Source organism: Suricata suricatta, chromosome 4 (genome assembly GCF_006229205.1).
Source record: "Suricata suricatta isolate VVHF042 chromosome 4, meerkat_22Aug2017_6uvM2_HiC, whole genome shotgun sequence".
NCBI classification, from domain to species: Eukaryota; Metazoa; Chordata; class Mammalia; order Carnivora; family Herpestidae; genus Suricata; species Suricata suricatta.
Window position 1 is genome coordinate 99687519 of NC_043703.1, and position 12506 is coordinate 99700024.

Sequence of the window (12506 nt, forward strand, 5' to 3'; positions counted from 1 at the left end):
TCTCTAAGTACAAACTGCTTTAACCTTGTAGGCAATTGGGACGTTGCTCAACAATAAAACCATAAAAAAGCTATCCCTCCCTCCTGTTTCCACTAGCATAGAAGGTTAGATTTTTAAAGTTCCTTATCCGAGAAATATTACAATCCACTTAGAATATGGATTCAGGCCTCAAACCTTTCTGACTAAACAGGAGGTGAAAATGTGCAGACATTATCTTAACAATTGGTTCAAAATCGCCAAATAGACTTGGCAGTCGCCCAAACATTTAATAAGAATTAACTCACTAACCAAGTGCCCTCAATCAACAAGCTGGCAGATCTTTCATTTCAAAAGCAATCGCGTTTGGTTACCAAACTATTGACATCTGGGCACAGCATCCGGCTTTTATTTACCACCAACACCGAGAAAGGAGCCCGGAGGTTAATTTAATGGCCGGGAGCGCGGAACCGGCGGGGAAGCCAGTCCGGTTCTACACGGGAGGGAGGGCAAAGAGCGAGGCCTCGGTGCCAGGGGCTGAGCGGTCTTCCCGTCCAGCGTCCTTAGCTGCCCCCGATCCCAGGACCCGCAGTCTCATTTGCCACCTTCCGACGCGTGACCCCGGCGCGCTCGCGTCCCGGGCCGGTGACAGGCGCGGGGTACGCCGAGAGGTCCCATGTGCCCCCTCCCTCTCCTGGCCGCCGCGGTCGCCGCGTCCCGAACCCCACTCCGGCTCTTCGGCAGAACATTCGCCGCCATGTCTGCCGCCAGGCCACTCAAATCCGTGGACTACGAAGTGTTCGGGAGAGTGCAGGGTAGGGGACCGGCCCCCCCTCCCCGCGACAGCGGGAGATCAAAGGGGTGTTATGGGAGGGAGGGGAGAAAACTAAGAAGAAGGCCTCCCATCTTAAGGACGCGCCCCCTGCTGTGACCGGGACTTCCGTTCGGCCATGACACAGCAGCCATGGGTGGGATGGAAGCCATAGGCGCATGCGCGGAAGAGCTGGGGTGGGGGGGGCAGGGAGTGCAGGGAACGCTATGGGCGTGGGGAGTTGGGGGCGAGGGGAGTTTGAATGGGGACCGCTGGGCTTCCAGGGCCGGCAGAGAGAGGAGGTTCGGGACTGGGGGGCGGGCGGAGCGGGAAAGAATAAAGTTCGGTTGGAAACAAAGAGAGGGCCTTTGAACTAGTGGGCCCCGTTTCATGCCCCTGAACTTATTGGGCTTGACTTGAGTTTCAGAAAGCACACCTGATGTTTGAGGATTAGCTTTGGCATATTACGCTCCACACCGCCCCCCCCCCCCCGCCCTTCTTTGTAGGTCTTAAGAGAATTAAGTTATCTAATTTTTGTTTCATCATGAATTTTAATAGTTTCAAAGGATGTAATATTTGGCTGATTTTTATTACTTTTCTAAATTAAGATGTTAAATCACTCTGGAATTTATCCAATGGAATATGAGTATGGTAGTGATTTAATATTGGCCATCATTCATTTAAAGTAAAGTTTTTTAACGTTGGGAAATTTTACATGATACCTTTTCCTCTTTGAGTTTGATTTCCGTTCCACTTCGCCTACAGAATTTTATCCCATTGTTGTTTGAGAGTTTTTTATTGATCACCCTATCTAGCTTTGTTGCAATATGCATGTACAGTATGTGTGTGTATATATACACATATACATTTAAATATGTTTTCTTAATTTCCTGTGACCATAAACTTTATAATTTTTTTTCTTCTGGCTTGAGTTGCTATTGTGATTACTAAAAGAATATAGGTCATGAGAAGATACGACTACACTTAAAAACATGATAAACGTTATTCAATTTAAAAGGAAAATTTGTATAGGGATTTTATTTTTAAGGAGACAGTTGGAGGTGTTTATGGAAACTTGATGGAAGAAACTGTACTCTATTTTGGTACGCTAGAGGTTTTTACACTTTGGGGCGATATATAGGTAAGATTAAAGATGGGCCTTCCTTTCAAAGACGGTTGTGTAAAGGGCTGTAGGAAAGGACCGCCTCAGACCACAGGTGCTTTCTCACACAGGCCAGCCTGAGGGAAGAATACAGGTGGATATTGACTATCTGGAAACCAATTTTCTTAAGATTATCCAAGGCCTTATACCTACAGAAAGTCTGGGTACACTCAGGGGCCTGGTATTCTGGATTGGAAACTGCCAGAATTAAGTCATTTGAAACACAGGACATAAAATATGAAAATATTTTATGACAAGATATTTGGTCATTTGGACAGAAATGGCACTAGTTAAGGAGTGTGTGCGTGCGTGTGTGTATGTGTGTGTGCCTGTGCACACACGCACAGGTGTGACATTTATGGGTTATGCTCCACGTGCTGAGTATCTTACTATTGTTAACTTAATCCTCATCACAATTTTGTGAGAAGTAGGTCTTGTTCCTCTTTTCACAGTGAGAAAACAGATACAGAGAGGTTCACTAACTTGGACCAGTCCTTAGTTGATAAATGGGATTTGGTCCAGGATTTATCAAATTCTAGAACCTGCATGTTTCCATTATGCAGTGTTTTATGTTAATTCATAATGTATTTCTCTTGATTTTAACAATGTAATTGTACTTTTGTGTATATGGTGGTTATATGGTATATAACAATCAATTATATATGGTGTATAACAATTACCCATGAAAGGTGCGGTTTAAAAAATCATCTCTGGGGCTAACTCCTATAGTTTGCAGTATGTTAAATGGAAGAGTACATGCATACTGTTGGTTTATCAAGGCATAGAATATGCAACAAATTCACAATCAGTTATTTGCACACATATACACTGCCATTTGCTGAGAACTTAGGCTATGCCAAGCTCTGTACTCAATATTTTATGTATATTGTCTCACTTAATCCTCAATCCTGTGACCTCAACATTTTCCTCATGTAACAGGTAGAAAAATTGAGGCATAAAGAATTAACTTTCCCAGATTACGCAGTGGGTCAGTGGTGGTGCTGGGATTTGTACTTTGAAAATCTGATGCCAGAGCCCATGCTCTTAATCACTGTAACCTATTGATTCTCCTTTCAATACCTTTTCCACCATTATTTTGCCTTCTTCCTAACTTATGCACCAAATACATATATACACTGATAGAGGACATTTGGAATCAGCCATTTGGACCATTCTGGATGGCCCTGAGGATGCTTTTTTTTGTACTTTTGGCTCCAAGGAAGTTTGATCTAGTCCATAAACAGTCAGACCTTTGACTCTGTCTCTGTTGCTTGCTGACACTGCCACTCTTTCTTTATATTAGTCTATATGGTTGTCTCATGAAACTCATAGTTTTCTTATAGATTATGTAAGAAATAAATATAAACCATTAGCCTTTGTCTGAGTCATAATGATTATGTAGAAATTATTGACAATAATAAAACATAAAATTTAATTTTAATATAAATTGGGTAATACTTAGAGGAAACTATAATTTTTTAAATGTTTTTTTATTTATTTTTGAGAGACAGAGAGAGACAGCACAAGCAGGGGAGGGTCAGAGAGAGGGAGACACAGAATCTGAAGCAGGCTCCAGGCTCTGAGCTAGCTGTCACCACAGAGCCCTACACGGGGCTCGAACCCACGAACTGTGAGATCATGACCTGAGCTGAAGCCAGACGCTTAACCCACTGAGCCACCCAGGCGCCCTGGAAACTATTATTTTTTAAGCGTTTTTTTTTCTTTTGAGAGAGAGAGCAAGAGAGGCGCAGAAAGAGAGAGAAACCCAGAACCCAAAGGAGGCTCCAGCCTCTAAGCTGTCAGCACAGAGCCCGTTGCAGGGCTTGAACTCATGAACTGCGAGATCATGACCTGAGCTGAAGTTGCACACTTAACCAACAGAGCTACCCAGGTGCCTCTAGAGGAAACATTTTAAGATTAAGTTTTAATAATTCTGTTATTACGGAATAATAAAATCTTAGTGAAAGCTGGCTTGCTGGAAGTAATGCCTAGGAAAATAAATTTACGATGGAAGAAGCTGTAATTGGGAACATTTAATATGGACACAATTTAGATTGATAAATAAAATTGTCAATAAAATATTTAAATGGTAAATATTCTTAATGAAGATGGTTTCAGTGAGTTCAAAATGAGCATGGAAAATATGGAAAAAGATTTAATTGTTCTGTTCTGTCGGAAAATTGATCAACGAATTAAACTGGTTTAATGGGGTTTATGACATAAAATATTTCAAACCAAAATCAAGGTTTGTTATATTTCTGTTTAGAATGTTTGAATTTAAGGGGCAAGTGGGTGGCTCAGTTGGTTAAGTGTCCAACTCTTGATTTTGGCTCAGGGCTCAGGGCATCTTGTGGTTCATGGGTTCAAGTCCTGCATCAGGCTCCATGCTGTCGGCTCCTATAATTCTCTTTCTCGCTCTCTCTCTGCTTCTTCCCATGCTATCTCTCTCTCAAAATAAAGAAATAATAAAAGAAAGAATGTTTCAGTTTAACATATCCTTGGTGACAAAAGGCAGCCAAAACATTCTACAGGTCAGATATGTTCTGTCTTATTCTCAAATACAGTGGGATTTACAAACAGATTGTATTTCAAGAATTAGTTTATAAATTTGTTGTTTAAAATTCAGGAAAATACACTTATAGAAACAGTATTACCAATAGTGGATTTACTTCTCAGGTGGACCTACAAAGTCTACATATAGAGCCTTCAGGTGCTGTTGCTTTCCATTGCTGCTTAACTTCCTCTACCTTTAAAAAAAATAAATCTTTGGTTTTAGAATAGTTTCAAATTTATAGAAAAGTTGGAAGATACTATAGGAATTCAGTTCCTTCCTTCCTTCTTTTCTCCTTCCTTCCTTCCTTCCTTCCTAAAATGTTTATTTTTAATTTTAGGTTTTTAATTTTTATTTATTTATTTAATTTGTAATTTACATCCAAGGTAGCATATAGTGCAATAATGATTTCAGGAGGAGATTCCCGTGGTCCATCCCCTATGGATGACACCCAGTGCTCATCCCAACAAGTGTCCTCCCTAATGCCCCTCACTCATTTAGCCCATCTCCCCACCCACAACACCTACAGCAACTCTCAGTTTGTCTTCTCTATTTAGGAGTCTCTTATATTTTGGGGGTGCCTGGTGGCTCAGCCGGTTGATCATCTGACTTCAGCTCAAGTCATGATCTCACTGTTTGTGGGTCTGAGCCCCATGTCAGGCTCTGTGCTGACTGCTAGGAGCCTGGAGCCTGCTTCATATTCTTCATATTCCCTCTCTCTCTCTGCCTCTGTCCCATTCGTGCTCCATCTCTCTACATCTGTCAAAAATGAATAAACATTAAAAAATTTTTCTAAGTCTCATATTTTGTCGCCCTCCCTGTTTTTATATTATTTTTGCTTCTCTTCTCTTATGTTCATCTGTTTTGTATCTTAAATTCATCATATGAGTGAAGTCATATGATACTTGTCTTTCTCTAATTTTGCTTAGCATAATACCCTCTAGTTCCATCCATGCAGTTGCAAATGGAAAGATTTCATTATTTTTGATTCCTGAGTAATACTCCATTGTGTACGCACATGTGTGTGGTATATATATAGATATATACCACATCTTCTTTATCTATTCATCTGTTAATGGACATTTGGGCTCATTCCATACTTTGGCTATTGTCGATAGCGCTGCTATAAACCTTTGAAACAGCACACCTGTATCCCTTGGAAAAATACCTAGTAGTGTAATTGCTGGGACATAGGGTAGTTCTATTCTTAATTTTTTGAGGAAATCTCTGTACTGTTTTCCTGCACGGCTGCCCCAGTTTGCATTCCCATCAGCAGTGCAAAAGAGATCCTCTTTCTCTGCATCCTCACCAACATCTGTTGTTGCCTAAGTTCTTAGTGTTAGCTTTTCTGACCAGTGTGAGGTGGTATCTCATTTTGGTTTTGATTTGTATTTTCCCTGAAGATGAGTGATGTTGAGCATTTTTTCATGTGTCTGTTCACCATCTGGATGTCTTCATTGGAGACATGTCTATTCATCCCTTTTGCCCATGTCTTCACTGGATTATTTGTTTTTTTGGGTGTTGAATTTGATAAGTTCTTTATGGATTTTGGATACTAACTCTTTATCTGATATGTCATTTGCAAATATCTTCTCCCGTTCCATTGGTTGCCTTTTAGTTTTTCTGATTTTCATCAATGTGCAGAAGCTTTTTATTTTGATGGAGTCCCAATAGTTCATTTTTGCTTTTGTTTCCCATGCCTCCAGAGATGTGTTGAGTAAGAAGTTGCTGCAGCCAAGGTCAAAGAGGTTTTTGCCTGCTTTCTCCTTGAGGATTTTGATGGCTTCCTGTCTTATGTTTAGGTCTTTCATCCATTTTGAGTTTATTTTTGTGTACAGTGTAAGAAAGTGGTTCAGGTTTATTTTCCTACATGTTGCTGTCCTGTTTTCCCAGCACCATTTGCTGAAGAGACTGTCTTCATTCCATTGGATATTCTTTTCTGCTTTGTCAAAGATTAGTTGGCCAAATGTTTATGGGTCCCTTTCTGGGTTCTCTATTCTCTTCCATTGATCTGAGTGTCTGTTTTTGTGCCAGTACCATACTGTCTTGATGATTATAGCTTTATAATACATCGTGAAGTCCGGATTGTGCTGCCTCTGGCTTTGGTTTTCTTTTTCAGGATTGCTTTGGCTATTCAGGGTTTTTCTGGGTACCATACAAATTTTAGGATTGTTTGTTCTAGCTCTGTGAAGAATTCTGGTGTTATTTTGCTAGGGATTGCCCTGAATGTGTAGATTGCTTTGTGTAGTATCTTCCAAGGTCTGTGGTTCCAATTGTACAGATTGCTGTGTTAATCTTCAATTCAGTTTTCTAGGTGTGCAAGATGGTTTGGTGATGATCTATCTGCTTTTCAGGGACAAGAGAGGCAAAAAAAGCTTCCGTGCTCCTCCACCATCTTGGCCCTTCAAATGTTTATTTATTTTTGAGACAGAGAGAGAGAAGGAGAGAGCATGCATGAGGAAGGGCAGAGAGAGAGGGAGACAGAGGATCCAAAAAAGGCTTGATGCTGACAGCAGCAAGCATGATGTGAGACTCAAACTTCTGAATTGTGAGATCATGTCCTGAGTCCAAGTGTGAAGCTTAACTGACTGAGCCACCAGGTGCCCCTCAGTTTCTTTAATTAACATCTTCTATTAGTATGGTACCTTTGTCACAAGCGGTGAGCCAATGTTGTACATTATTATTAACTACAGTCTATATTTTCTTCAGATTTTTAAAGTTTTTATCTAAAGTCTTCTTTCTGTTCTAGGATTCTTCCAGGAGGATATCACTTTACATTTAGTTATCTTGCCTCCACAGATTTCTTTAAGCTTTAACATTTCATAGATTTGCCTTGTTTTCAGTGATTTTGGCAGTCTTGAGGCGTATTTTGAGGTTAGGTACTTTGTAGCAAGCTCTCCAGTATGATTTGTCTGGTATTTTTGTCATAATAAGACAGGGGTTATGGATCACTGAAGACCAAAGAGGTCAAGTGCCATCCTCATCACACCGTATCAAGGGTGCATACTGTCTATGTCTATGTCTCAGCCTAGATCACCTGGCTGAGAGAGTGTTCATCAGGTCTCTCCACTGTTAAGCTACTTTCCTCCCTCCATTTCCATCCTGTACTTTTTAATCTCCATGTTCTCAAGAAGCTCCCCATTTCCCCCCACCAATTTCTGTTGCACTGGGGGCTTTGGAGGAAGGGAGAGGGGAGCAGGGGGCTAACCTGTGTTTTTAGAGCATTTGTAACTATGGCATGGCTTAAAATGTTCCTATAAACCTTTAGTTACAGTTACATCTGAAACTAACATAATCTGAAAACAGGAGGGAAATTGATCAAACTGTGTTTAGATGCTTTACCAGCTCTTGGGTGAATACTAATGATGGTCATAGAAATGAATTGTGGTAATCTGTTGGTTTACCTATGCTTCATTTTTTACAATATTAACTCAGATTTAGAATAGGTGTAGCTTATAGAACTATGGAAATACATAATTTTCTTTAAGATTGCTTAACATAAAAATTGGGATGAGTTATTACGTAGCTTTGCCAGGCATCACATGATTTGGATGTACACATTTTTTCTTATGTAGGCAGGAAGAGGTGGTGTCTTAGAGGTTGAAAATTTGAGTCCCTAAATTTAAGAAACATAAATATGGTTAAGTCTAATTTCCTTGTTTATCTTTCTTCCTATAGTATTTCATTTATAGTCTGCTTCTACTTCTTGTTTTTACTTCTTAATCCATTCTGCTTCCAACTACAGTTATTTGTGTACACATATCTGTGCCTCTCATTAGACAAAAAGGATAGTATTTTCAAGGGCAAGCTGGTGGCTTGTTTTTATAGCCCCTATGGCTGTGCTCTTGGCCAGGACTTCAAAAGTGTCTTCAATTAAATTGAAGTGCTTGGGGGATAGTTGGCTTGGAGAAGAAACAGTAGCGTGATGGCTATTTCAACAATGTGAAAGATGACATGGTGTGTGACTCAAGGGGGTAGACCCTGGATGGAAGGTGAAAGGTTAAAGGGAGGCCTTTCTGAAAAAGAAAGATATTTAACATCAGTAAGGACTGGTTTGTAAGGTAATGACTGGATGACTTCTTGCATTCGAAATTGACACATGCAGTCAGATTCCAGGATAAAGGGGTATGTTACAATATGAAAATTGGATTTTAAATGAAAGGATGCTGATGCTTAAAATTCATCATGGTTTCTTTAAATAGCAATGTCTCTTTGTGAATTTAAAGTAAGATTTCCTTTGGAAATGTTCACCTCAGAGTTTCTTACTGACGCATCTTTCCACTGTCATCGCAGCCAATTGGGCCTCAACTCAGCAGCATATTGTGTTTGGAGTCTTTCATAACCCAAGGGGCTGGTGTCTGTCCCAGTTTCTAGAGCAGTGTGTCTGTAAAAAAAAAAAAAAAAAAAAAAAAAAAAACCAAAAACCCTGCATGTGTCATATCAGCTTCCGTTCTCTTTAACAAGTGAGGTGGAAGTGGTGCAGAGAGGCCACGAGTACCCACAGAAGCGTCTCTTCCAACACCGGCCCTGTCCCAAAAGTGCTATGTTCCAGCAAGTGCTGATAAACTGCAGAAAATCTATCTCCACATTGGCTTCTTTGTCTGTGGACCTCCCTCTGTTGCACAGCGTGCTTCAAACCAGGGATCAGGACTCTCAGATTCTGAGGAAATAACAAGTGGATTACGGAGGTCTGAGCGGTTAATTCTCACAGGGTTCGCTGCTTCACAATGTTAGTGGGTTGGAGGTCCTGCCACCTCTTGATACATATTCCTTGTAAGTCTTTAAAAGTAGGGCTGTGGTTAAGGGGCCCAATGAATAACACCCCTCTTCATTATGTGAGTTATTGACAAGTAAGACAGAGTAAAGCAGAGTTTTGGGAATGTGGTGGAAATCTTCAGGTAAGTGGACTTTATAATAATCTTTCCTACAAAATTAAACACACCCAGGCACAGGCAGGGCCCTCCTGACAAGCAAAGCAGAAGAGATGATCCCCAAGGGTTATGCACTCCCTGGAGAAGGAAGAGGAGAAAACCCCTGGACAATGCTTATTTCTCTTTCCAAACTTAGGACTTAGTTAAGGCAGTGTGTGAGGAGTAGGAACAGGGTAGAACGGCCAGGGGTGTCACACTAATCGATATTCCTTCTCAAAGAAGGAGCTATCATGGGGGTGAAGAAGCTTTCTCCTCTAGAAATAGGCCACCAAATCTAGAGAGAGCTCAACCATCTGGTTCTGGCGGCAGTACGTCAAGATGATCTGTTCCCCAGAGTGTTTTTGTTGTTGTTGTTGTGGAGTGCTAGGAAGAGTCAGGACGTTGTATGGTGACCAGAGTTGGAGAATGACTGTTCTTGTTCTATGGATAGAGGCAGGAAGGACTACATCACAATCCTGTTTTCTGCTTCCCTTTCTTTCTTTCTTTTTTTTTTTTTGGTGACATTTAAAAAAGATGTAATTCACATAATACTAAATTCACCCTTTTAAAGTGGTCAAAGCATACTAAATATACAGTGATTTTTTCCAATAGTTGATGTTTTTTGCATCCAGCACGACTATCTGGTTCCAGACATTTCTGTCAACCCAGAAAGAATCCCTCCCTCAAATTTCCCTTTATCATTACTTTCCCATGCCCCACCTCCCCCTTCCCTCAGGGGAGGCGGGTCAGGACCAAAGCTACTATGGTGTCCTTGACCATTCCCTCATGGTTTCAAGAAGGCTGCTTTAGCTCCATCATGATATTCATTCTACAGTCAGGAAGAGAGAGGCTGGCTATGAGGGAGACCCCCTGGCTGAGTCAATCCTGTCAATGGGCTTTCCTGAAACCCTCAACCAGCAACATGGCTTACATCTCAGGGGCCACTCCTCTTACAAGGAAGATGGGAAATACAGAAAGGCATGTTGCTGGCCCAAGTAAAATCAGAGCCCGTTAGAAAGGTAGAAGTGGAAGATGGATTTTGTGTAGGCAGCTAGCAGTGTCTACCATGGATGTTCATATATTAAATAAATTTAGCCAAATAATTATTACATTCTGTATTTTTCCCAAGTGGTGACACAGAAGGACTTATTACAAAGTCTTTGATCTCCATGATCTCAATCTCAAAACATTAGATCAGAAACTAAGACAAGCTAAATTTCTGTCTAGTACACATTGAATCTTCCAAACATGATTTATTTTAATCGTATGTTTTTGTCCATCTGTCACTGTCTAAAGTAATGGGACCACTTCTATTTTTGACCCAGTTTGTGAAGCCTTATGAACTTAGCCTAAAGTTATGTCTCTTACACTTCAGTGGCAGTTCTTTAGTTCTAGCGGTTTAGGATTTGTTCAATAAATATGTGTGTGCCCTTACTCTCACAGTTAAAAATACCACCACCAACGGTGCACCTGGGTGGCTCTCAGTTAAGCATCCAACATCAGCTTAGATCATGATGTCACAGTTGATGAGTTCGAGCCCTCTGACAGCTCAGAGCCTGAAGCCTGCTTCAGTTTCTGTGTCTCCCTCTCTCTCTACACCTCCCCCATTTGCTGTGTGTCTCTTTCTCTCAACAATAAGTAAAAACCAATTCCTGCTGAAGTCTCCATCTTGAATCCCCTAACGTTACTCTAAGATGACCAATTTTCTTTCTTTTCCATTCTTGTGATTGTTATGTCATTATTAATAAATAACCTGCTGATACTAATATTTCTGGTGTTTTGTCAACCTAGGCATTATCTAGTCACTTCTTGCTACCCCTTGTATTATATACCAACTATGTACATATACAGGCAATGTTAACTTTAAAAGTAAAACTGCCACTTATTTTACCAGCAAAAATGGGATTGTCTGGGAATAAAGGAGAATTATAAGCCAGGGCCAACAAGCTGGGAACAACCTTAGGCAAGTCTGGGCAACAAAAGAGAGGCACGCTTTTTAAAGGAGAAAAGGGGTATTTTGGGAAGGCTGTTAAACTGGAAGTCCACTGGAGTAAATTGGGAGCTACAAGTATGGTGGCTTTTTACTGGCTGAGCCCTTGCCCTGTGTGGGATGGGGTGGTGCTGAGGAAAGTGTTTCTTCCTTGGACTGGAGTAGTAGAGTAGTATCCATGTGCAAGGTCAAGTCTGTGTAAGGTCAAGTCTCTCCTTTCCTGTTGGGTCTGCAATTGACTACCAGAGGTAGGGCACGAGAGCTCCCCCTGCTGAAACCCCCTGACTCCATTGAGGTGAAATTTCCCTTTACTAATTTTCACAATGCTGTGTATTATCATTTAGGTAACGTTCTGCTAGAATCAACACGGAATTCTTGAAATTCTTTTCAGCTCTAGAATGCAGTAGATTTATCATTGTCACTTTGAATTAAAGTCTAATCAATATGCTGATATGTATATTTGCAATATTAATAATGAATTATTATAAGAGAGTTAAATATTTCACTTAAGTATTTATCAGCTGGTTGTCTTTCTTTCATTTATTCAACAACTATGTGCTAAGTCCTTGTCTAGGTTCTGGGAACACAGTATTGAATGGGACAGGAAAAAAATCCTGGACCTGAATAGACACTTCTCCAAAGAGGACATCCAGATGGCCAACAGGCACATGAAACGATGCTCAGTGTCACTCAGCATCAGGGAAATACAAATCAAAACCACACTGAGATACCACTTCATGCCAGTCAGAGTGGCTAAAATGAACAAATCAAGAGACTATAGATGCTGGCGAGGGTGTGGAGAGATGGGCACCCTCCTACACTGTTGGTGGGAATGTAAACTGGTGCAGCCGCTCTGGAAAACAGTGTGGAGGTTCCTCAAAAAATTAATAGAACTCCCCTATGACCCAGCAATAGCACTGCTGGGGATTTATCCAAGGGATTCAGATGTGCTGATGCATAGGGGCACATGTACCCCAATGTTCATAGCTGCACTTTCAAGGATAGCCAAATCATGGAAAGAGCCTAAATGTCCATCACCTGATTAATGGATCAAGAAGATGTGGTGTATACACACACACACACACACACACACACACACACACACA

At 40.9% G+C, this 12506-nt stretch overlaps 1 protein-coding gene across 4 annotated transcripts in view; it reads left to right on the forward strand.

The window, feature by feature from the left end:
• Positions 1-353: 353 nt before the first annotated feature.
• Positions 354-12506, forward strand: part of ACYP2 (acylphosphatase 2) — a 159914-nt gene continuing 147761 nt past the window's right edge. The window contains exon 1 of one of the 4 annotated variants that reach the window (XM_029937354.1): positions 354-791. In XM_029937354.1, coding sequence (XP_029793214.1) covers positions 429-791 — 363 coding nt within the window. In that variant the 5' untranslated portion in view covers positions 354-428. The remainder of the gene's footprint in view (positions 792-12506) is intronic. The other 3 variants (XM_029937356.1, XM_029937355.1, XM_029937357.1) reach the window with 3 other exon arrangements.